Source organism: Cervus canadensis, chromosome 2, assembly GCF_019320065.1.
Source record: "Cervus canadensis isolate Bull #8, Minnesota chromosome 2, ASM1932006v1, whole genome shotgun sequence".
Taxonomy (NCBI): domain Eukaryota; kingdom Metazoa; phylum Chordata; class Mammalia; order Artiodactyla; family Cervidae; genus Cervus; species Cervus canadensis.
The window spans coordinates 90,052,131-90,078,975 of record NC_057387.1 but is presented as its reverse complement, the minus strand read 5'-3'; the positions used below and the strand labels follow the sequence as shown (position 1 = coordinate 90,078,975).

Genomic DNA, 26,845 nt, shown 5'->3' with positions numbered 1-26,845 from the left:
CTAAACTTGAAGGTCAGACCTTGGATAAGGTTGAATTCACAAAGTAATGAACGTCCCTTAAATGAGGCTTTCCAGGAGACTGTCTGCCAGTCTTTTACAATCAGCAGAGCTCTGCCATCAAAATGATGTGGCCTTGTTAAAGCTGCATTGTTTGCTGTTGTTAAATTTTGACAGTTGCCATCTATGCTTTTACTAAATACTGTGTCCTAGGGATACCCCGTCTGGGGAGTCTTTCCCAATCCTGTCAGAAATATTCTCTCCTTCCTCTGGGTGTCCCAACACTTCTATCGTAATCTTCACTGTGCAAAGAGTGCCGTGAATTTAACTCTAAGTAACATCTGTCTCCCCTACAGACGTGTTGCACCCTGAGGGCAAGGCTGTGACCCAACACAATACCCAGAACACAGTACACCTTAGCAAAGGTGAATGAAATGATAATGATCTTCTCGCTGTACATTGCCAAAACTCAGATAACGAGGGGCTTTATGGCAGTGAGAGGTACACTACTGAGCCGTACATCAGAAGTGTTTTAATGTAAGTTTTGTTCAGCAGACCCCAGGGATTGAACATGGATTCTGGAGCTAGACTGCCTGGGCTTTAAGCCTAGTTCTGACACTTTTTAGCTCTGTGATTTGGGCAAGTTGTTTAATCATTTGTACCTTAGCTTTCTCATCTGTAAACTGCAAATAACAGCACCTAACTTAAAGGAGTGTTATGGAGATTAACATGAGTCAGTAAACAGACATTCCTCGACTTGTAATGGGGTTATATTCCCATAAACCCATCATAAATTGGAAATACGTAAGTCAAAAATGCATTTAATACACCGAACATCAGAGCTTGGCCTAGTCTACCTTAAACATGCTCAGAACACTTAATGTAATGTTAATGTAATGTAAGAACACTTATATTTACCTACAGTTGGGCAAACTTGTCTAACACAAAACCTATTTATAATGAAGCACTGAATATCTCATGTAACTTATTGAATATTGTAGTGAAAGTGAAAAACAGAATGTCTGTCAGGATACTCCATGGTCTTAAGTATATTGGTTGTTCACCCTTGTGACTGTGAAGTGGACTGGGAGGTGGGCTGCTGCCCAGCAACATGAGAGGGGATCATATAGCACATCACTAGTCTGGGTAAAGGTAAAAATTCAGAATTCAAGGTATGATTCCTACTGAATATGTATTACTTTTGCACCATCTTAAAGTAGAAAAATTGTAAGTTGAACCAGCATAAGCTGGGGACTGTCTGTATATTAAAGTGCTTCAAATAGTACTGGCATATAATAAGTGCTGTGAGCTTGCAATTATTATTTTTAAAAACTCTATGCACAAGAAAGATCAGAGGTACTTCACACAATGAAGCAGAAGGCACAGGTCAAGAACAGAGTGACTAGGTGCAACAGCACTACAAACTCAGTGAGTAGATCTATTAATAACAAGACAAGTATTTGGACAAAGAGACCTGGAAGTCAGCCTCTATTCTGCTGCTGCTGCTGCTGTCACTTCAGTCGTGTCCGACTCTGTGAGACCCCATAGACAGCAGCCCACCAGGCTCCCCCATCCCTGGGATTCTCCAGGCAAGAACACTGGAGTGGGTTGCCATTTCCTTCTCCAGTGCATGACAGTGAAAAGTGAAAGTGAGGCTGCTCAGTCGTGTCCGACTCTTCGCGACCTCATGGACTGCAGCCTACCAGGCTCCTCCGTCCATGGGATTTTCCAGGCAAGAGTACTGGGGTGGGGTGCCATTACCTTCTCCGCAGCCTCTATTCTAGTGGTTCTCAAAGTGAGGTCCCTGGGCCAGCAACTCTAGGTTTATCTGAGAACTTCTCAGAAATTCAGATTCTTAGGTCCCACTCTAGACCTACTGAAATCACAAGCTTGTGGATGGGGTCCATAATCTGTACTTGAACAAGGGCTGATGCTTGCTAAAGTTTACATCCACTCCTGTTCCCTCACCACCCACATCTAATCAAACTCTGCGTGCATGCTAAGTCGCTTCAGTTGTGTCTGACTCTTTGTGACCCTATGGACTGTAGCCCGCCAGGCTCCTCTGTCCATGGGATTCTCCAGGCAAGAATACTGGAGTGGGTTGCCATGCCCTCCTCCAGGGGATCTTCCTGACCCAGGGATCAAACCAGTGTTGCTTTTACCTCCTGCACTGGCAGGCGGGTTGTTTACCACTAGCACCACCTGTAGGCCCGTTTGTTCTCTTAAATAAGCCCCCTTCTCTCAGGTCTCAGCCACAGTCATATTTTAGGTACTTATCATCTCATGTGAATGACTCCAATAGCCTTCACCTGCTCTCCCTGCCTTACCTGGTTGCCTCCTAAAGTAATCCTCCAGATCACCACCGATGAATTCTTTCTACACACAAACACTTCACTTTTGGCCACAAACCTACTCAACCCAGACTGAAGTAGACTTCAACATGTGCTGTTTGCTGGCACACTTTACACAACTGTGGCCTCTGCCTAGAATGCCTGTCCCTTCATCTGTGTGGCCAACTCTCCAAAATCTACTGCCTTAGCCTACCTTTTAATGCATTCTTTAATGCAGAGCTTTGCCAGCACCAAGAAATCAATTTTTGTTTTTACCAGTTTCATGGCTTTGAAATTTGTACTTTTTTAATAAAAGAAAGGCTGCTCTCGTCCCTGTGTTCATATTTATCATTTGTCATACGGATAGCTAAAAATTGTTGAGTGCTTTCATGTGTCAAAAACTATTCTAAACCCTGGTAAAGATTAAATATAAAAATGAACTGGGAAATGTTTTATAAGATGCCATGTGGTATATAGTAGGTTTATTTCATTAATCCTCAAGAGCAGAGATTACATGAATTTATTCTATTTATGATATTTCTCCTCTGAATTCTCACCTTTAACAGGAATAGAGAGCAGTGGCTGAAACAGTACAGCCAGTCTACTGGGTTCAAATTCCAGCTCTATCACTTACTAACTACATAACGGTGGCCTAGTTAGGGCAACCTCCTCTGGAAAACGGAGACACAAACAGTACCTATACATTACAAGGTTACTTTTTAAAGGATTATATGAAATAATATATGTAAAGCACTAAGGATTCTGCCTGAAGCTCAACACATGTTATCTGGTATTATTTATCATGCTCTGTTCCTAGAATGTCCTATAGGCAATTTTTTTCATACAAAAATGAGACAAAGCACAGTAAACTGGAAAGAGTGTCATGTTTTAGAATCAGAGAGGCTAAAGTTCAATTCCTGGCTCATCTACTTATTAGCTGTATCATCTGAATCACATTATGGTAAATTTTTTGAGCCTCATTTTTCCTATTTTTAAAATAGATGCTGAGGACTTCCCTGGTGGTCCAGTGGCTGAAACTCCGTGCTCCCAATGCAGAGGGCCCAGATCTGATCCCTGGTCAGGGAATTAGATCCCACATGCCCAACTAAAAGATCCTGCCTGCCACAACAAAGATCTGAAGATCCAGCATGCCACAACTAAGACCCAGTGAAGCTAAGTAAATAAATAAATACTGAAAAAACACAGATGCTAATAACAGTCCTACTTAGGGCTGTTGTGAAGATTAAACAACATGGACAGAGGAGTCTGGCGGGCTATAGTCCATGGGGTTGCAACAAGTAGGACACGACCGAGCGACTAAACACACACACATAAAGTGCTTACTGTAGTGCATTCAATAACCAATACTTATTTTCACTATTAATAATAACATGGCTGAATTTGTTTAATTAAAATAATATTAAAAGCTGTCAAATCATTCAGAACAATCCTGTGAACTGGGTATTATGATGCTCACTGGAAGAGGAAAATGAGGCTCAGTTCAGTTCAGCTGCTCAGTCGAGTCCGACTCTTTGCGACCCCATGGACTGCAGCACACCAGGCCTCCCTGTCCATCACTAACTCCCGGAGTTTACTCAAACTCATGTCCATTGAGTCAGAGATGCCATCCAACCATCTCATCCTCTGTCCCCTTCTCCTCCCGCCTTCAATCTTTCCCAGCATCAGGTTCTTTTCAAATGAGTCAGTTCCTCGCATCAGGTGGCTAAAGCTCAGGGAGGCTAAATATCTTTGTCAAAGTCTTCTTTCCTAAAAATGGCAGACCAGGGTTGTATGAATTTTTGACACCACAGTGCCCTCCAAGAGTCACAAATCCTCATTCAACGAATCATACACAAACCACCTATGTTTTGGACATTGTCTCTATGCATACATTTCCTATCTTTCTTTCACAAAATAGGTGTTAACTAAAAACAAGTTAACATTTATTGGGTATTCTATACCAGGTACTGTGTCTCAAGCGCTTTACACATAATTCATCTGTGCTGATTGCAGATCTACCCTTCCATGGACACAGCAAGAACATAACACAGAATCGTGCAAAATTCCATGTCAGATAGGATGTATGGATACTATGGTTTATTATTACTTAAAGTTTATTGTTCTCATAATTACAGGCTACAGTTTAGAAGTTTGAAACATAAGAGAAAATTCTATAAAGAGAACTCAAATAAATCTAAATAAGTGGGTAGAAGATGGTTAAAACCTTGTAATAAGTGCTACTTCGCTCTCAGAAATACTCATCTGTCCTTTTCCATCACAGGCTCTGGAGCCAGAGTCAACAACATAAAATATAATCATAAATGACTCTAAGACATTCATCCTACACAAGTGAGCATGGAGGTTTAGATATATATATATATATTTATATAATATATACATACTTTAATATATTGGTCCACTGAGTATACATATTTTAACAAAAGATAAGAATCTATGTAATCTAGTTAAACACACGTAAGATTAAGGTACACTTATTACACTGAAAGTTGGTGTTTATAAGTTAACAGATATTTAGTGCTTTCCAGACTGTTCTTTTAATTAAAAAAAAATATTTTAAAACCATTTGAAACATCTGCTCATTTTCCCAGTGCAAAAGAAAGTTGTTCAGGTCAACTTACCTTTTTCCTAAAGTGTAAGGGGAAGAAAAAAAAACCCAAACCCCACTACCATTTACAACTCCCAACACTACCATTTCAATCAACTTTTGCAGTATATCCTTATAAATGGATTAGTTTATCAAAATTAAAGCCTTGTGATTATGATTCAGCCCTTGCTTTGTCTGTGTGACTTTCATGCTGAAATGCTTTAATTTATAAAAGTAGAAAAAAGTTAGCAATGCAAGAAAGTAGTTTAAATTCATTTTGAACTGCAGTAATCCAATTGTGTGTGGAGAGAAAAAAAGCACCATTTCAAAATAAAATAATTGGATATTATGGAATTTATTCGTAAGCTAGGCAATAAGTTACTCTGATTAACACAGATCAATACCACCTTGACTTGGTGACCAAAGACACATTTAATTAGTTTTTAGGTGCATTTTCCTTTATCTTGGTTTTTAACACATTATTTAAGTCAGTGACTGATGTTAAAAAAATTTAGATTCCTCTACAATTTACAGCCTACTTCATAGTCCATTTTAAATTCAGCTTGTCTGCTAGGTCAGTTTTGCAGAAGATAGGCTTTTAACACATAAAGAGATTTGATAACTAGGCAGGTCTCCTCTCTCCCAATTTAAAAAAACAAAAAAATTTTTGCTAGCCTGCCAATTTTGTAGGTGAAAAGTACAAAGAAAATAAGACTATTTTAATCCACAAAGATGGACACAAAGCAATAATGATTTAATACATGTCACGTTTTTCATTTGTATTCAGAGAATGTTTTTACATTTCAAGTAATTGAGCCTTCATTAAGGAAAACAAAAATATATATATACACAAAGTTAAAGTACCTTCCAGTTCTAGCTTACTAAAGTCTCTTCTGCAAAAGTAAAAAAATAAACCTACCATGAACTAAAGAGGACAGTGCCATAGCAATGGCAGAATGGCTGCCAGGTTAAGATTTTTGCTTATCTTATATTGATGAATATATTTTAGGTGATAATTTTTCTCTACTCTCTAAGTGCTTAAAATCACAGAGAGGTATCTGTTTATCTAAAATTCTTTAAATCCAGAAAAAAATTTTTTTAATATATTTCAGACATGAGGCTTTAATGTTTTTATTTAGGAAAAGATTGAGTCTGAAGCACTAATGGTTCCATCTAAAACATCCCGTTTTCAACAGTGGGAATCAATTTATGCAAAATATTTTTTCTTGTCTATAAAAAACAAATTGAACAGTATTTTGATTAAAAGGAAATACAAACATGTACTTTAAACTGGCCAATTTGCTCTATCATAAAAGAAATAGGATGTTCTTTCCCTTCCCCTCTTTCAACCATTTAAATTAGGGGAGTATACTGCCAACTTGAAGAACCCCACTGGCTATCATTAGAGTAACTACAGCATAAGGGCAGCACAGGGGTGAAACTACTTCTCTATTTCCAGAAGGCAGAAACTTGGGCGCTCTAGCTCTACAAGTGAGAGTAGCACAGGCAGGCGAAAGCTCACACTAAATGCACCAGAACAGGGGCCGAGGTCGCGTCATCTGGGTTACCACTTTTACAGGGGGAAAAAAGACAAATCGGAAATGGAGTTTAAAAAGCCAAAACTTTTGTCACATTTACAGGAATCTCAAACCTTTTGTATTCCCATGCTCACAGGTAGGTTTGATACACATTGTAAATAGCTTCAGTATTCAAGGAGAGTGATGTGTGGTTGACGAAGAACAGGAGATTTCTTCATGCTTCTGATATTTCAGATTTGCTGAGTGCAATAGCCAGTTCTAAGTCTTCTTGCTCTTGCTGATTCAGTCGGGCAAGTCTCTGCTCTTCCTCTCTCTCACTTTCTCTCTTGGCCCACTCAATCATATCTTCCTCAGAGGGATACTGCCATTTAAAAGACAAATGAACAAACAAATGAATACATTCATGAGTAGAACAAGTACAAAGAAAAGAAGGAAAAACAGCTTTCACAAAAGGATATTTAACTACGTGTTTCATCTGAAGGGCTCTGGAAAAAGTCTTGTTATTTTTTTCAAAAACAAGTTTAATTAGTTTAAACTTAAAACTAAACTTAAAATTAAATATTAAATCAAAATATGATTTAATCTTAAAAAGTAATGCCATCTACAGATCGACAGTCTATAAAACTGAACATTAAAACATCATTTTTAAAAAATGGATATTCTTAAGGTAGATCAGGAGATTTAAAAACAGGAGAGAGGTAAATACATGTTTATCTAATGTAAAACATTTACTACTTCAACTTCAGTGAGCATCCTCACATGATACATCACTTTTAACTTAATCTCACTGGCAATTTCCTATCTTATTGAAGCCCTTCAGGTACAGGAAAATTATGAAGCAAAGAATATACTATACATAAATTTTGTTATATATAAAACAAGAGTACTGGGTATATACCAAGCAAGATGTGGGCCTAATCAATTTTTTTAATGCATTATCATGATTTTAGAAGGTATTGAGAACTTGACCCATTCCAAATAAGTCCTTAATGCTGCTAATTAATAAGTCAAGGAAATATATTTATCCACCCCAAATAGCAACCGTGGCAGATACTAAATAAATTCTACTTGGTCTCAAGTCCTGTCATATAGAAGAACACCATAATGGGATGAATATCATAACAAACAGGATGAGGAGAAAGAAACTGTCAGGCTTTTTTGAAAATGGTAGCTTTCTTTATAGGGAATTATAAGATCTTTGAAACTTTTAATATTTAACAAATCTTTCATTTAAAGAAGACAGTTTTATTATTAGGTGCTTAATATTATACTATACTGAGATTCTGGAGTATGATAAAAACAAAATGCTTTTGTTCAAGACTCATTCCAACCAGGTTTTGACTTGCTGAAATCATATTTAAGATATTAAGTGCCACAAACTGCCAGAAGGTTATTTTATATTAAGAGTATTATAGTAAGAAGAGCAATTCTGGGATCTCTCCTTGAAACAACTCAAATTCCATCTAACAAAAGTCAGTATAATTCTGACAGTCTCTGTTTTCCAATATCGATTCCTGTTCTGCTTCTTCACATTCGGAAGAAGCCCCTGAAACTTAAGAGTACAGATTCAAAAGCTAAACAGCCCAGTCTAATTCTGCCTATCTCCTTTACTAACTAGAAATGGCTGCAGGAATAAAGTGACTGGAAGAGTGACTCTAAGCTACACTGAGCGAGACATTAGGCAGACTGTGGTCACAGTCGGCTGGCCACTAGATCTCTTATTTCTAAAATCATCTCAAAGGCTTGAGGTATTAAGTAGAGGAAAAATGTTTTATTATAAAATAGAGAGTGATAAGGAAGGTCATTTTTATCTAAAAAAAAAAAAGCAACCTGGGAAATGAAACAGTTAGTTACTCTAAGAATTAAAAACAAAACAAAAACTTACATTTATCTACATAATGATGATACACATGTCATTGCTTAATGCCCCACCAGGGTGATATTTCCAGCTGGCTGCCCCACTTCTATAATCTTATAGGACCCGCCTAAACTCTTACCACCACATCATTCTATTGTCTTTATTGGCCTACTTTAGTCAGCAGAGTAGATATGGAATGCTGGTGAACTGAGTGAGTGAGTGCATCAAAGTCACTCAGTCATGTCCAACTCTTTGCAACCTCATGGACTATATAGTCCATGGAATTCTCTAGGCCAGAATACTGGAGTGGGTGGCCTTTTCCTTCTCCAGAAGATCTTCCCATCCCAGGGATCAAACCCAGGTCTCAAGCATTGCATGTAGATTCTCTACCAACTGAGCTATCAGGGACGCTTTGGGAGAAAGCGGAGTAGATATGGAAAGCTAGTGAATCAGAGTCCTCAAATAATTAAAGACTGTTTAGCTCTTAACAATCATATTTATTTAATAAAACTGACATATTTTAAGAACATTTTTGTGTGAAACCAGAGTTTTATTTTCTATTCAAAGAATTTCTGGCCCGATCTTCTTACATAATACAGTAATTGCTGACTGGTCTCCAGAAATTGTCAAGGTTTTATACACAAACACACATACACAGTTACAAATAACACAAACTTATTATTGGCATTATTTATCCAGAGGGCAGACAGCAAATGACTCTCTAATGGCCCACTGTCTATAACAATTTGCAAAATAATAACTGTCAAGGTTTTGCAAAGCAACTGGTATATATCCCAAGAACTAAGACTACTAAAATCATCTGAGCAATGCAATAATTTCAGAACCAGTAAACAGAATCAAACAGAGGTTTTCTTGGTTGGGGGAAGAATAAAGATCATTTTTAACATGTTGGTAAATTTAGTTGAAATAATGTAAATTTGGCAGACTCCAAAATAATCTTTGAAAGCTCTTTAAACTGTAAATGGAAAGATTTTCCCCCAAACAGCCCATTCACAGTACTTACAGCACTGAAGTTAGCAAAATTGCTTGGGTCAGCCTCTTTATTGGTAGTGGTAGTAGTAGAAGTGAATGGATCGCAAAACATATCAGGATCTTTTTCTTTGGGGCTATCATTGCCTGGGAAAGGCTGAAATGGATCATTCAGTTTAAAGGGATCAGAAGAATCCATTTTGTTGATGGGTCTTTTCCCTGGATCAAAATCATTACAATTAACTCAACCAGTAAGTATGGCAAACACAAACACACAACAACATGAACACAGGGAGCATTAAAGAAGTGGGGGTGGGGAACCTAAAACACATTCTTAATATGGTCTTAAATGACCACAACCAACAGTCTGTCCTCAAAATTTTCACACACAACCCCTAAACCAGACTGCAGTTCCATGTGGCTAAATGGGAAAACAGCCAAGGGGCAGGCAACAGGCCAGAGAGTTAACTTCTTCTCCAAAGTAGCATGCTCCCAAGAAGAGAGAGAAGAATGGATAAAACAGGAGGAAAACAACAAATAGTGACAAAAATGGCCTCTGCTGTGATAACCTCTGCCTAATACATTATTCTCCACTAGTGGCAGTAAAAGCAAAAGATGAAAAATGCTAATATTCTTCTGATTTTTCTCTGGATCTATATGTAACACCTGGGAGCATGAAATTAAAAACTACTTTGGTAAAGCCCACCTACTCCTTGTCATCTACAATATTTCAAACTGAAGGACAAAGAGAATGTTTTAAAGCCCAGGGCCTAAATTTCTGTGGTTACTGATAAACTAACCTTTGACCAAACAACAGCATACTGTTGTTGCTCATTAATTAATCACCATTTTCAAACAAATTTTCTCATTTTCAAGACTTAAACTTAGTACTTGCTGAAGAAAGGATAATAAGAATAGGTGTTAAAATATCTTCAAATATATATATATTCCTAAAGATGTGTTAATCAGGTAACAGCAATCATAACAACAGAGTCTTTCCGTCACAGCTTACAGAAGGTTTTCACATCTCATATCTTAAAGGATTCTTCCAGCAATTCTGTGAAGGTGGGCAGCATGAGAACTAATGCCACCATCTAACAGCTCAGAGAGCTGGGGCTCAGACACAGGAAGTTATACAATCAAGATCACAGAGGACATCAGAGGATATTCAGAATGAGAATTCAGATCTTTAATCTCCCAGTTCAACAAACCATCCCCCCCTTTTTAAACTTTTTTTTTTTTTTAATGTGGACCATTTTTATCTTTACTGAATTTGCTACAATATTGCCTCTATTTTATGTTTTTTTGGACTCAAGACATGTGGGATCTTAGCTTCCCAACCAGGGACTGAACTCGCACCCTCTGCATTGGAAGGCAAAGTCTTAACCCCTAAACCACCAGGGAAGTCCTCATTCTTCTTTCCTTGATTTTTCTACAGTGATATATACTCAGTTTGGTGACTTCTCAGATTTAGTTACAGCACTAGTATATTAGTTTATTGAGGATTTTAAAAATCACCTCACTACTGACCTCTTAAAGGTATAAAACTTAAATGAGCAAATTAACTGTCACTTGTCTTTTAATATATTCTGACAAATTTACCCTCGAGCAATTAAATGATATAGGCTATTCTTCCCTAAAAGATAGAAATCACTTCTTCACTTGATTTTTTAAGAGGTGAGTGAAGTCGCTCAGTCCTCACCATGAGGTAGTTAAACTAGATCAGTGGTTCTTCAATTTTGAAATTGAAATTGAAATTGAAGTCGCTCAGTCGTGTCCGACTCTTTGCGACCCTGTGGACTGTAGCCAGCCAGGCTCCTCTGTCCATGGGATTCTCCAGGCAAGAGTACTGGAGTGGGTTGCCATTTCCTTCTCCAGGGGATCTTCCCAACCCAGGGATCGAACCCGGATCTCCCGCATTGCAGGCAGACGCTTTATCCTCTGAGCCACCAGGGAAGCCCCTTTCAATAGGTAGTTGGGTATTAATAATTTTATTCACAATTCTTTAAATCAAAGAAGAAAAAAAAAATCTGCCCAAGAAATACCACAGGCAGGCTATTATAAAAAGGCAAGAATAAAAATCTAGAACTACTGCGGCTGAAAATTTACCAAGGATATATGGTTAAAACAATAATGCACCAGATGTGTCTTCTCACAAAACAATCTAGCGGCACTACTACTCAGGGGATTGCCTTTTTACCACTTTTCACAAACTTTATTATTTTCATTAATTAAAGTCAAACAAAACCCCTTTCTTTGGTATAGTACTAAACAAAACAGAAACAAAAAAGAATCTGTTTTTTGACCAAAAACACCACTTTTTTAAAATAAAGGGATCTCTTATTAAGTGAGGTAAATAATATTTCCCTTCAAGAAAAACAATACTTTCTTTCAAAATTCTGATACCAAAATGCTGAATTCTGAATACCAAAACAGCCATATATTCTCATATTGAAGGACTTAAAGAAGACTTCACACTTAGTAGGAAAAAGAAAGGGACTTTGGATTATTAACCTTCGCTTATAGAAATTTATTAAAATACCACGGTGCAGGAAACTCTGTTCAACTGGAAGCTCATTAGCTTTCAAAAAGCAAGAGATTTCATTGACTGCCTCTCTAAATGATTTAAAAATAAATTACCTTTGCCAGAAAGGTAGTTCCTGACAGTTACACAGGTTGGCTTCTTAGGTACAAGTCTGTAATTCTGCATTGAGGTCATAACAGATAATAACAGCAGGCTTCTGCCATGCTTTCTGACTTGTTCTGTTTAAGGCCCTTTATATAACATCTATAAGTAAGGCCCACACAACACTTCTTGGATAGAAAAAGAAAGTAGTTGATTTAGGAAAGGTACCAACTCTCATACCAGGTGGTGGTGGGCAGGGTCTTGTTGGAGTTCCAATCTTTGGTGGCAGTGCTGGGGGTACATCTTCATTTTTGACAGATGTTTCCTCAAGCATATTTTTTGTCATGGCCACATTGCTGATGGAGCTTGAAGTGGCTGAACTAAAAGGATCTTCATTGTTGACCTTTGTTTGGAAAGAAATATCTTCACTGTTAACCTTTGTTTGAAAAGAAATATTTACTCACAGTTATATATAATATGCCAACCAAACTGTTCATGGTTATATTGCATTTGGAAGAGTGATCTTCAATTTTATGCAGCTTTATTTGTTTCAATTCTGAGAGCACTAACATTTCAACCTTTGCATTCAGAACCAAAATGGAAAAAGAATTTTTAATTATTCTATATGAGTAGTGATTATACCACCACTACTTATTAAGAACAACAGATCATACCAAAACAAACCAACTCTGGGTTAAAGATTTGTCAAGATTCAGGTAATACAACACCACTGAGGCCCATTTTAAAGGGACTAATGTATCTTTCCTCAAGTGAATATCTGATCCAAATGATAAAGAAAAAAAACACTGATTCCACACTTTCCAATGCACTTAAACTAGAAAAGATTTAATACTAATATCAAAGAAAATGGCATCTTGAAAAACATTAAAGACAACTTTAAAAAATGAAAAGTCAACTTTTTCTTAAAGCAAACTGATCCCATAGAATGGTAAGCCTTATTGAGGGTCTGAAGACCTGGCTTTTCTAACACATGGAGTAATGAAAGATTCACTTTAAAACATGCATGTATTTATTTATATGGCCTTAGTCACTGCATGCAGGATCTTTGCTGCGTCATGTGGGATCTTTCGTTGTGATGCACAAACTCTCTAGTTGTGGTGTGTGGGCTCAGTAGTTGGGGCATGCAGGCTTATCTGTTTTGTGGCATGCAGGCTTATCTGTTTTGTGGCATGTGGGATCTTAGTTCCCTGACCAGGGATCGAAACTGCATCCCTTGCATTGCAAGGCAGGTTCTTCACCACTGGACCATCGGGGAAGTCCCCAAAGATTCATTTTTCTATAATGAATGGGGTATTACAATTTAGGTTAGTGTTTCTCTAAAGTAGCACTACTGATATTTTGGGCTGGACATAGTTCTGTGATGTGGGGGCTGGACAGTGGGTTGCAGGAGGTTTAAAAGCATCCCTGCTTTTATACACTGGATATGAATATCCTCCTCCTCAGCTGTGACAACCAAAAACGTCTCCATTGTTCAGTTGTTAAGTCGCATCCAACTCTTTCTGATACCACTGAACTGTTGTTGCATGCCAGGCTCCTCTGTCCTCCACTATCTCCTGGAGTTTGCTTAAATTCATGTCCATTAAGTCAGTGATGCTATCTAACCATCACATACTCTGCCACCCCCTTCTCCTTTTGCCTTCAATTTTCCCCAGCATACCTTGCTAAATGTTTCCTGGGGGAGGGGTATGGGTGTGGGGAATAACACCCAGTTGAGAATCAATGATAGAGACAATTTGACACACACTCTAATTTTACTTTTTTGGCCTGAATTGATCATAGGGTTACACTGGAAAATAGGCAGTGGACATATACTGCTAGGCTGTTATCTTAATACTAACCTTAACAGCCTCAGAACATAAAGTCAAGGAACCAGTGCAGAGAAGATGGAATGAATGCTCAGATTTTATAGCCATTGACCCAGACAGTCTACAGGGGGAAAATGTAGTTAATTGAAAGAAACATGCTTAATAAGACAGAAGATTCTTAGTCACAGACATAGAAAACAAACTTTTGGCTACCAGTGGGGAAAAGGGGGGAGGAGGGACAAATTGGGGGACTGGAACTGACATTCACTCACTACTATATATAAAATAGGTAATAAGGATCTACTGTATAGCACAGGGAACTCTCCTCAGTACTCTGCAATGGCCTATATGGGAAAGAATCTAAAAAGAGTGGATATATGTATGTACACATAATTTATTTGTTTGCTATACAGCAGAAACTAACACAACGCTGTAAATCAGCTATGGTGGCGGTTTAGTCACTCAGTCGTGTCCGACTCTTGTGATCCCATGGACTGTAGCCCGCCAGGCTCCTCTGGCCATGGAATTTCCCAGGCAAGAATACTGGAGTGGACTGCCATTTCTTTCTCCAGGGGATCTTCCCAACCCACGGACTAAATCTGGGTCTCCTGCATTGCAAGCAGTCTCTTGCATTGCAGGTGTATTTTTTTACTGAATGAGCACCAGGGAAGCCCTAAAATCAACTATACACAAATAAAAATAAAACATAAATAAATCTAAAAGAAAGAAAACTCTTAAAGTTGTTGGGCAAGCCTGTAATGAGAAAATTATCTGTCCCATCACCATTGTTTTTGTGCACAGAAATGTCTACTTTGATTATATCTTGTATTTCATTTGTCTGAAATCCACATTTGCTGTAACTTATTGAAATCAAGTTGCAATGTTTATGAAAGGTTATAAAATCAAAAGGAAAAATTGCTCCTTTGGTGGAAACACAGTATATTTTACCCTCCCACTAATTACTGCAAATTACCTTTGACAACGTGCTGAAGTCAGCAAATCCATCTTCAAATGATTCACTTCCAAAAACAGAAGCAAAGGGGTCTGTGGCTAAAATGAATAAAGAAAATCAATGCAACAGGACAGAAGAACATCATATTGCATGTTCTCTTTTGGTGAGTAACATTCACACATATGAAAATATCTACTCCCAAATATGAGTCCCTGAATTTATGATTTCAGTCCACAAAGACAGATGAACACACTGATATCCCCACAAGAGATATACCTTTGTATAAATCAACTGATGAATGATTTAAGAATCAAAAATATATGAACTAACTGTAGGTAAAGTGTTTAAGGCTTTGGAATATACATCAAATAATATAGGTCCTGTATGCTTAAACTATTTCTAATAAAGACATCAAAAAGTAAAAAACAAAAACAAAAAAACCCCACTATTTCACATTTCACACACATCCTTCAAGGCCATTTCACCTGCTACCATATCCACAAAGCCTGGAATATCCTAGGTGTCTCCAGTTTACAGAGCAAAAGTGATTTCTTCTTTCTTTGTGGCACTGACTGAATTATGGTTATCTGGGACTGATACATCACTCTTAGTAGATTAGTGAGGTCCTTAGAAACAAGGAATAACATTTATCCAGTGAAGAATGAATGGTCAAAAAACATTCACTGGCCATACATACAAAATTTAAGAAAACAAGAAGACACAGTTTCTAACATCCAAAGAACTCACAGTATAGTAAGAAACATACAAATAATAATAAAATAATCTTAAATGAACTAGTAGAGAGGTATGAAAAACCTGGAGTAGAAGCCACTGCCTAGGAGAATCAAGAAAATTACTGAAGAAGCCATTACATTTGAGCTAGGTCTCTCAGATAAAGAAGGGACCATGCTGAATAAATGCAGGTGGGGGAGAGAAACCTATTACAGGCAGAAGGAACAGAAACTGCAAAAGCAATATTTAATCACTGCTTCACAGGCATGAGAAGTTATCTGTTCCATCATAGTGTACTTAACAAACAGACTAACATTTTCAGCTGGCACAAACTGACTTACTTTGTGATAGGTTTTGCCTATTTAGGCATAAACGTTACCAGTAAAGTCAAAGAATGTTTACAGGAATTGCAACTTGATATAGGAAAGTAGAAAGAAACAAAGGAAGGAGAAGAGAATCTCAAAAGAGAGGGTAAGACAGAGCAAATGGGCACAGAAAAAATGTTCTTGTTATTCCTCAATTCTTCATGTTTACATCATATCAGTTTTAGGACAAAAGTGTACTCACCCACTCATGTAAATGTATAAAGTGTGCCTTTATCTCTAACAATAAGCACACCATGGACATAAACAAAAGAGGGGCAAGGAAGATCTACATTATCTTTGTCTTGTCACCAAGACAGTCACAGGGTGGGCAGAAGCATAGAGAAAATCAGTCTTTTAGGGATACACCAACAATTCTGAACATGAGGAGGATTTTGAAAGTCCAGAGTTACAGGAAATCCTACAGCTTTAGTCATAAAGGATGCTTTTGTATTACTATGTATCTGCTGAGTCCCAGGCCTGAGGCCCAGCCTGGTCATGGCTTTCCCTTCTTTCTCTTCTTCCTGTGATTCCTGATGCAGTGGCAGCTGAGCTACAGACTGAGCAGGATGCAACACTCTCCTGACTGGTAGAAGGTTAATGATGGAAAAGGAGTTGGCCTCATTTCAGTGGCTGCTGCTGCTGCTAAGTCACTTCAGTTGTGTCCGACTCTGTGCGACCCCATAGACAGCAGCCCACCAGGCTCCCCCGTCCCTGGGATTCTCCAGGCAAGAACACTGGAGTGGGTTGCCATTTCCTTCTCCAATGCATGAAAGTGAAAAGTGAAAGTGAAGTCACTCAGACACATCCAACTCTTAGCGACCCCATGGACTGCAGCCTACCAGGCTCCTCCGTCCATGGGATTTTCCAGGCAAGAGTACCAGGGTGGGTTGCCATTGCCTTCTCCTCATTTCAGTGGAGGGAACTGAAAAATCTGCTTCATGCTTTTGCTCTGCACTGTCCCATAGCTTTTAAAAACAGTCACTATACATGTGGCAATAGTGCAGAGTTAGGTCAGGTTTGACTGAAATATTACGAAGTGCACACTGTGAAAGACACTATCAGCAGAATGAGGCTTTGAATGCAACTGTGATCCGATTAGCACCCTCTTCTCGCCAAGAATCAAGGTAAGGATCATTTGGAGAAATACACAGAAGCATCATTTCAAAAACCATCTATAGTCTCATCAGCAGAAATAATCCTGAGGAGAAGAGTTGAGGAATGGGCAACATGGGTGAAGAGGATCAGGAGATACAAACTGCCAGTCATAAAACAAATAAGTCATGGAGATGTAATGTATAGCATGGGGACTAAAGTTAGTAACATTGTATTGCAAATTTGAAAGTTGCTAAGAAAGTAACTCTCAAAAGTTCTTATCACTAGAAAAAGAACTGCAACTTTGTATGGTGATAGGTGCTAAACAGACTTATTGAGATGATCATTTTGTAATGCACACAAATGTTGAATCATTATGTTGTTCACCTGAAACTAACATAATGTATGTCTATTATACAATTATTTAAAAGAAAGAATCCTTACCAATGTTTTAGCATACTTCTTTAACAGCTTTTTTTCCTGGTATTTTGTCCTTATATATTTGAGATCATACTATGCTGAATGCTTTTTTCTGAGGTGTAAATAATAAAGCTACATTTAGGCATATTTTACCCCTTTGTGCTGCACTTAGTCTAAGCTCAGCCGTGTTCGACTCTTTATGACCCCATGGACATAGCCCACCAGGCTCCTCTGTCCATGGAATTCTCCAGGCAAGCCACACCCTCCTCCAGGGGATCGTCCCAACCCAGGGACTGAACCCAGGTCTCCCATATTGCAGGCGAATTCTTTACCGTCTAAGCCACCAGGGAAGCCCAAGAATACTGGAGTGGGTAACCTATCCATTTTCCAGGGGAACTTCCCGACCCAGGAATCAAACTGGGGTCTCCTGCATTACAGGCAGGTTCTTCACCAGCTGAGCTACCAGGGAAGCCCCTTTTAACCCTTTAACCTAATTTAATTCATAGCAATCATCATACTTGACATGTTATATATTTGTTTATTGTGCTGTGCTTAGTCACTCAGTTGTGTCGAACTCATTGTGACCCCATGGGCTATAGCCCACCAGCCTCCTCTGTCCAAGCAATTCTCCAGGCAAGAATACTGAACTGGGTTGCCACATTAGCTCTATAAAGACAGGGACTTTGTTTTGTTCACTATTATATCCTCAAGGCCTAAAGCAAGGTCTGGCAAAGATGAGACACTTATTTTTCTTGAAAATACTGAAAGAAAAAAAACATCTCATTACTAAGAATCTTCCAAACAGATGCCATAACATTTCTCAGTACAACCAGCTGACCAACAAGGAATAAGGGAAACTTCAAAGCTCACAAATAATCCCCACAGAACAGCTGTCTAACCAGAGAATCTTGGGACGAGGGAGAAACCTTTTTTACCTCCATGAATGCGCAAAATCCATAAGATAATTAAGCTCAAACTCATAGAAAACCTTCAAGAGATACTTGTGAATTATAGTCATCAGCAAAGGATCTTTCTCAAGCTGGTCTCCAAAGAGTTCACTCACTCACTCACTCACCCAATAATCCACTCACATTTACTAAGCATCTATCATGCTCAAGCCTAGGTACCAGGGATTTAGAGGGCCAGAAGACACATTTATCTTCAAGGAACTCATGATTTAACTGAGTGATATACTTGTACACAACTGCTACACAGAAAGTGTTAAAGTTGAAATAGAGCAAAGGAGAAATAACAACTAGATTTATGTGGAAAGGGGAAAAAAGACTTTACAAAAAGCTCTCACTCTCTTTTACTTGTAGACAGAAAGGAGGTGGGAGAAGAGAGATGCACACTCACTACACACAAATATATACCCGTTCATACACACATATCTTTTCATTCAAAAATTAAGTGGCCATGAAGAGACATGATTGGCCTGTGGTTTGTGGAAATGGAGAAAATTAGAGAAAAAAACATGAAAGAAAGCAGAGGCTAAGAATTATAAAATATATGAACATATGCATGCTTAGTCTGAGTCATTTCCTATAAAAACACAGACCTACTAGACATTTTCCTAATGCTGGTGTCAAAGATGCTGTGGGGACATCCCGATAGCTCTTCTATAACCTCAGAATGTTATAAAGTTTTAATTAAGAATTGGAAAGATGATGCATTTTCTCATTAGAAGTCAGTAAAATATTCCATGCAAAAAGTTTTCTGGCACCTGAACTAATCTCATTTATTAGTTCAGTTCAGTTCAGTCGATCAGGCATGTCCAACTCTTTTAACAAATTGTAAAAAGAATGTTTACAAGTCAAAAAAAAAACACATAGAAACTGAGTAACCTGAATTTGCTTTCTTTAGTTTTCTTTCTTAATTTACACGGTGTCTATCACCAGGAGCAAATGCTAAAACAAAAAACAACAACAACCCAATGTGAGACAAAAATATTAAAACTATTTAAGGTCCTTCTATCACTGCCATAACTACTAAATTTTAGAGGTACAGTGATTTATCATTTAATTTTTAGCAACAAAAATTTACCTATGTTTTTAATTTATTTTGAAAGCTTACAATTCTGTTCTGTGGGATTAATCTTTTTGCTGAGTAAACACTAAATTTCCCGGTGAGTAAGGAAGGTAAACATCCTGTGTTTGTGACTTTGGTTCTATAATGCCACGTATCTGAGTCTCAGTGGTTTCTAGATGGCAAGAGTTTATGAACAAGTAAACTAAATAAATATATTAAGAACCTACATATATTTGTAAGTTGGAGGAAAACACAGATTTACCAACTTAAACATTAAAAAAAAAGTCCATCTTTCATTTCTCAAACAAAAGAATTTTAAAAACAAAAGAGAAGAGAAAACAACTATAGACTAAAAGAATCCTTTCCAGGAAAGAGTTGACAACATATATAGACACTCTTCACTGCCAGATCTCACTTGGAACTAGCCAAGAGTATATTACAAGTGACATTAGTCTGCATTTGCAAGCCATTAAAAAGTAGTAGCAGTAGTAACAACAACTACCATCTACTATGATAGGAACTACAATAAATCCTTTAACATACATTATCTCATGTAATCTACCCCACAAAGCCCGAAATGTAATTATTAACCTCACTCTATAGTTTAGGAAACTAAGACTTAGAAAAACCTATACAACTAGCAATGTATCTGAGTTAAGCTCAGGCAACTGGACTCAAGCATTTATGTCCTACTGATGACAATCTCTTTCTAGACTGTTTAGGTTTCTATTGAATTCAAAATTTTACGACAATGTAGCAGATTTGAGACAGATATTTATTCATTTTTTTAGCAGTCAAGTTTTTCATTCTGCTAAGTCCCGGAAGCACTAGGATGGGACAGTAGGGCTGGAACAGAAGATGACTCACAGATCTGTGCTTGGGCAACTGAATAAGATGGTAATGCTATTAGCGGAGATGAGATATCCAGAAGATGCTCAGTACTATTTTACATTTCAGAGTGGACAACTTCTTTCAGACATGTATCTGTGAGTGGGTAGCCATTCCCTTCTCCCGGGGATTTTCCAGACCCAGGGATCAAACCGGGTCTCTCACATTGCAGGCAGATTCTTTATTATCTTCTGAGTCACCAGGGAAGCCCTCTTATTATAAACACACACACACATTTATTTGGAACACAGGGCTAGTGACTTAGATTTGTGGTTAGTAAAGAAAGCTGAGCGCCGAAGAATTGATGATGTTTTTGAACTGTGGTGTCAAGAGAAGATTCTTGAGAGTCCCTTGGACTGCAAGGAGATCCAATCAGTCCATCCTGAAGGAAATCAGTTCTGAATATTCATTGGAAGGACTAATGCTGAAGGTGGGCTACCTGATGCGAAAAACTGACTCAGTTGAAAAGACCCTGATGCTGGGAAAAATTGAAGGCGGGAAAAAAAGGCGACGACAGAGGATGAGATGGTTGGATGGCATCACTGACTCAATGGACGTGAGTTTGAATAAACTCCGGGAGCTGGTGATGGACAGGGAGGCCTGGTGTGCTGCAGTACACGGGGTTGCAAAGAGTCAGACAGGACTGAGCGACTGAACTGAACTGAGTAAGATCAAATATTAACAAAGACAATTCTAGCAGTGATGCAGGCGACAGATCAGCAGGTGAAGAGACTGGGGGCAGTTTAGTATCACAGTCCAGGTAAAACATGATGAGGACCCAACCAAAGCTGAGTATAAGGAGGAATAGACAGAGTCCAATTGTGGGTAAAACAACAAGACATGGCAATTTATTCGAGATGAGAAGGAAAGAGAAGTCTAGGATGACTGGCTGAGGACCAATAACAGTGTAACTAGTATAAAACTGGAATGTAGAAGGAGGTAAAGCTTTACTCTTTGTAATTGCTTATATTATACTTCGAAGGAGAGACTAACTGGAAAAGATGACAATTAATTCTAAGCACTGTTGAGTTGACACCTAAGGAGATATATCCAGCTGGTAACTTGAAGGCTCAGGAGAGAGATCAGGCATAGAAAGCAAAATCTAGGAGTCATCAGGGAACAGGCTATAGCCGAAAGCACAGAACTGGACAACACCATCACAGGAAGTGTGTACTGAGAGAAGAACAGAAGCACCAGACTAAATATAGAACAGAAAGATAGCCTCACTCTTCAGCTTTTTCTCTAGGACACTGAGATTATTTTCTTGCTCTTGTTCTGAATAAAAGACATCTGTCCCAGATACCTCCTGGGAGCAAACTGGCCTGAGGGAACAGAGACCAGCACAATACAGGGCAACAGGAAAATTTTCTAGAACATATTAGATCAGCAGTTCTCAAAGTGTGGTCCATGTATCCCACAAGTCCAAGACCTCTTTAGGGAGGTCTGTAAGGTCAAAATTATCTTCAAGATATGAAGATGATATTATCTTTCTCATTGTATTAATTGCAACAGAGTTGCAAAACCAGTGGTGGGTAAAAAAAAAAAGTGGTGGGGGCCTTAGTAGGAATCAAGGCAGTGACACCAAATTGTACTGGCTGCATTCTTCGCCTCCACAAACTCACGGAGGGGAATCACGGAGGGAAAAAGGCCAGGTGTACTTATCAATGTCTGTCCTTGATGAATCAATAAAAACTATTAATTTTAAATAAGTTGTGACCCTTAGGTACACATCTAAAAATTATGAAAGACAAAATGAGAAACACACACAAAACATTTCTGCTGAGTACCAAAGCATAATGGCTATCTGAAGGAAAAGCACTTACATGATGGTCTGAGAAACAAAGTGAACTAGCTGCTTTTTTCTTGGAATACCATTTTTACTTAAAAGAAGAGACAAGTAAATGATGGTTATTCGGTTTTAAGTATTTCAGGTATCTTCCTAAATAAAGGGCTTCCCTGGTGGCTTAGAGGGTAAAGCATCTGCCTGCAATGCAAGAGACCTGGGTTCAATCCCTGGGTCAGGAAGATCCCCTGGAGAAGGAAATGGCAACCCACTCCAGTACTCTGGCCTTGAAAATCCCATGGACGGAGGAGCCTGGTAGACTATAGTCCATGGGGTCGCAAAGAGTCGGATACAAGTGAGCAACTTCACTTTCTTTCACTTTCCTAAATAAAGTGAATCTGTCACTTAAAGGGAAACAACTGAAAGTATTCTATGCAGATGATAAAAATTACAAGCTATCAAGTAAAAATTAGAATCTTGGAAAGGTTTATCTGCCTCGTAAGCTTAACATTATACCAATATTTAATTAAAAGACTCTCATGAGATGGAGGGTGATATCAATAAATGTGATTTAAAAAACTATTTATAATGAAATGTGCTAACATTTGGAAGACACATATAACTGAGTGAACCAATATGTTCCAAATGATCAATGCACGTTACAAAGCCATATATGGGGCACAAGATTGATTCATTGTGCAAGAAAGACTAATGGAGTTTAATGCAACAGAATATGAAAAGTTCATTGATACAGTTTCATATTCCTAATTTTAACTAACTGTATGTGTGTGTGTGTGTGTCTGTGTGTGTGTGTGTGTGTAACTAACTTTGAAGAAACTAAAATTTATTGATTTTTGGTATAGTAGCAAACTCCAGGAGATAGTGGAGGACAGGGAAGCCTGGCATGCTGCAGTCCATGGGCTTGCAAAGAGTCAGACACAACTTAGTGACTGAACAACAAATAACAACTAAGAAAAATATCCACAATTATCTAAAAAGTCTATTAAAATAATCCTCCCTTTTTCCAACTGTGTGAGGCAGATCTTCATTTCATACATTTCAAGCAAGACACATAGTGTAGCACACTGAATGCAGAAGTAGATACAAAGATCCAGCAAAAGCTGCACATTTAAAGAGCTTTGCAAAAATATATAAACAATGCTACTCTTCTCACAATATTTTTCTTTTTTGGTCTGGAGTTATTACTTTTGTTTAAAAATATGGTATTTATGTTACTATGTAATGGGTTTATCATTTTTGTTTTTAAATGAATTTAAAATTTTTAATTTCTCAGTTTTAATTTCTAACAGTAAATACTGATAAATAAGACCCCCAAAACAAAAGTTCTTTGAGGATCTTCATTCATTTTAAAAAGGATCCTGAGACCAAAAAGCTTGATAATCTCCAAAGTCACTGCCTATGTTTGCTTCAAATAACCCACTTCTTTCCTAATTAGTTTTTGTTATCATTGTTGAAATAAGAGCCCAGTAAGGGTGAAGTGTGAATTATTTTCCCTCAACCCCAAAGTCTTTAGACCTTTTATAAGATTCTTATAAAATTCTTTCATTTTTTTTACCTAACATTTTTTCATTTGCTCTCAGGACCCTTCATCAAATTCTGGGTTCCAAAGACATCTTAATTTTTCATTTTTATTATTTAGTAAATAAGAGGCAGGATAACACAGCAGAAAGATCAATGGACAGGGATTTAGAAGTAAACTAGTAAGTAGTCCTGGGGCTCAGCTTCTCTTCATATACTAAGCAATCAGACCAGATAATAATTCTCAAATCTTAAATGGAATTCCAATATATGAAACAAGTAAGATGGATTTTAAGAATTCACTCTTAAATTCTTTTTAAGTTCAAATTTATAACATTTACTTATCACAGTGACAATGAGAACAACGAAGCAATTTTGATTAACACAAATGTTTCAAGTCAGGGATCAAACTTATTTCTGTACTTGGCTTTGTTCGCTCTATTTGAAAAACATTATTCATCCAAGAAAGCAACTTATTTCTGAACAAGAGTCTTGTAATCTCATAGTGATTTAAATAAATGTTTATTTATAGGTTTAGACAAAACCCACATAACTTGATATTACAGTGCACTCCAATGTTAAAATCTTGTTTGTAATAGATCTGAATGCATATACCTAATTGAACTTCAGTTTTTAAAAATTCAGAGACACTTAAAAAATAATGAAACTAGACTTGGCCAACCCCCTAAAGGCCCCTCTGGAAGCTAGTTTCATGAAAAATAATGTGAGAACTCTGGTCTAGAGCATGTCTATGGTTCCTTCAGCTCTAACAAAGGCAGTAATGTAAGTTTGAGAGAGAAAAAAAAATCGGTGGCATCACCCTACTCCAATTTTTGTATTGTCAGAACTGGATGAGAAGATATAAGGCAGAGGCACGGTAACAAAATGATTAATAGCATGAGCTCTGAAGTAAGACATGGGTTAGAAACTGAGGCAGTTATTGTGACCCAGGGCAAACTATTAAAGAGAGAAAGAATAGCACCTCCCATATAATCATTATAAAGATTAAATGATAAAAATGCAAAAACAAAGTTTGAATGACCTATATGGCTGTGGAAAGAAAGAAAAAAGAAAAAGGACATTCAGACCACTGATGTGTCTTACGTCTGTGGAAAGTCTGTGTAACTCAGCCCCATACGCAACTAACATATTGCCCAGTCAACTCTAAACAGTTTTAATTCTTAGATTCTTATTCAAATCAAGATGTCAGCTAGACTGCAGATGACGAAGATACAGACTCTCATTTTATATGTAAAGATGGTTCAACACAGGAAAATCAATTAACGTAATACACTACATTAACAGAATGAAGGAAAAAACAGATGATCATCTCAATTGATGCAGAAAAAGCATATATTTGACAAAATTAAAAATCCTTTCATGATAACACTGAACAAACTAGGAAAAGAAGGAAACTACTTCAACATAATAAAAACCACATATGAAAAGCCAACAGTGAACATCATACCAATGGTGAAATACTGAAAGCTTTTTCTCTAAAATCTGTAACAAGACAAGGATGCTCACCTTCACCACTTCTATTCAACACAGAAATCCTAGCCAGAGCAATTAGGCAAGGAGGAACAAAAAAGGCATCCAAACTGAAAAGGAAGAGGTAAAATTATCTGTTTTCAGATGACACAATCTTACATGCAGAAAACCCTAAAAAAAACCAAACTTTAGAATAAATGAATTCAGCAAAGTAGCAGGATACAAAATCAATGCACAGAAATCAATAGCATTTCCATATATTGATACTCTGGGCAATCTGCAAAGGAAATTAAGAAAACAATGACATTTACAATAGCATCAAAAAGAACAAAATACTTAGGAATTAACTTAACCAAGGAAGACTTGTATACTGACAACTATAAAACATTCTGAAAGAAAGTAGATAGAGATAAAGAGAAAAACAGACAACATTCATGAACTGGAAGACTCAGTATTGTTAAGATGTTAATATCATCCAAAGCACTCTACAGATTCAATGTAATCACTGTCAAAATCCCAATACACTGTTTTGCAGAAACAGAAAATTTACCCTAAAATTCATATGGAATCTCAAGGGACCCTGAATAGCAAAAACAATCTTGAAAAACTGATAGAGTTACAGGTCTCAAACTTCTTGATTTCAAAACTTATTACAAAGCTATTGTAATCAAAACAGTTCTGGTCTTAAGACACTTTGATCAATGGAACAGAATAGAGAGCCCAGAAATAAACCCTTACACGTGGAGTCAAATGATTTTCTGCAAGGATGTTAAAACCACTCAATGGGAAAGGACAAGTAGTTTTGGGAAAATGGGATATCCATATGAAAAAGAATGAAGTAAAATTAACTCAAAATGGATCAAAGACCTAAATGTAAGACCTACAACTAAAAACTCTTAGAAGAAAAAGTAAATGAAAACTTCACAACATTGGATTTAGCAATATTTTCTTGGATAGGACACTAAAAGCATAGGCAACAAAAGAAAAAGTACATAAACTGGACAACATCAAAATTTAAAAGTTCTGTGCACTGAGAGACATCAACAGAATGAAAAGGCAACCTATGATATGGGAGAAAATATTTGCAAATTGTATCTCATAAGGGTTTAATATCCACAAAATATAAGGAACTTCTACACTGCAACAACAAAAAAGCAAACAACTGATTTTTTAAAATGGGCAAAGCACCTGAATAGATGCTACAAAGATATACAAATGGCCAATATGCATCATTATTCACTAGAGAAATGCAAATCAAATCAATGAGCTGCCCCCGTCACACCATTAATATGGTTATTATTTTAAAAAAATAGTATGTGTTGGCAAGGATGTAGAGAAACTGGAATCCTTGTGCACTACTGATGGGAATGTAAAATAGTAAGGCATGGAAAACAGTATGATGGCTTCTCAAAAAATTAAAAACAGAGTTACTATATGATTGAGAAATTCTAAATACCTAAAAGAACTGAAACCAAGGACTTGATTAAGTATTTGTAAACTCATATGAATAGGAGCATCATTCACAACATAAATGTCGTGAATGCAAGTCAAAATGTGGATGCAAACCAAATGTCTATTGATGGAGGAATATATAAGCAAAAAGTGGCATATTCATACAACAGAATATCATTTAGTCTTAAAGAAGGATACACGCTGATACATGCTACAACATGGATGAACCTTGAGGAAATTATGACAAATGAAATAAGCCCAAGACACAAAAAGACAAATACGATAGGATTCCACTTTTATAAGGGACCTAGAGTAGTCAAATTCATAAACACA

At 37.4% G+C, this 26,845-nt stretch overlaps 1 protein-coding gene across 8 annotated transcripts in view; it reads right to left on the bottom strand.

The window, feature by feature from the left end:
• Nucleotides 1-5,268: 5,268 nt before the first annotated feature.
• The window catches only part of EPS15 (epidermal growth factor receptor pathway substrate 15), a 139,510-nt gene continuing 117,933 nt past the window's right edge, over nt 5,269-26,845 (bottom strand). For 4 of the 8 annotated variants that reach the window (XM_043461355.1, XM_043461358.1, XM_043461353.1 and 1 more), the window contains exons 22-25: nt 14,744-14,820; nt 12,185-12,380; nt 9,353-9,537; nt 5,269-6,831 (exon numbers count right to left, since the gene is read on the bottom strand). In XM_043461355.1, coding sequence (XP_043317290.1) covers nt 6,685-6,831; nt 9,353-9,537; nt 12,185-12,380; nt 14,744-14,820 — 605 coding nt within the window. In that variant the 3' untranslated portion in view covers nt 5,269-6,684. The remainder of the gene's footprint in view (nt 6,832-9,352; nt 9,538-12,184; nt 12,381-14,743; nt 14,821-26,845) is intronic. The other 4 variants (XM_043461359.1, XM_043461354.1, XM_043461357.1 and 1 more) reach the window with 2 other exon arrangements.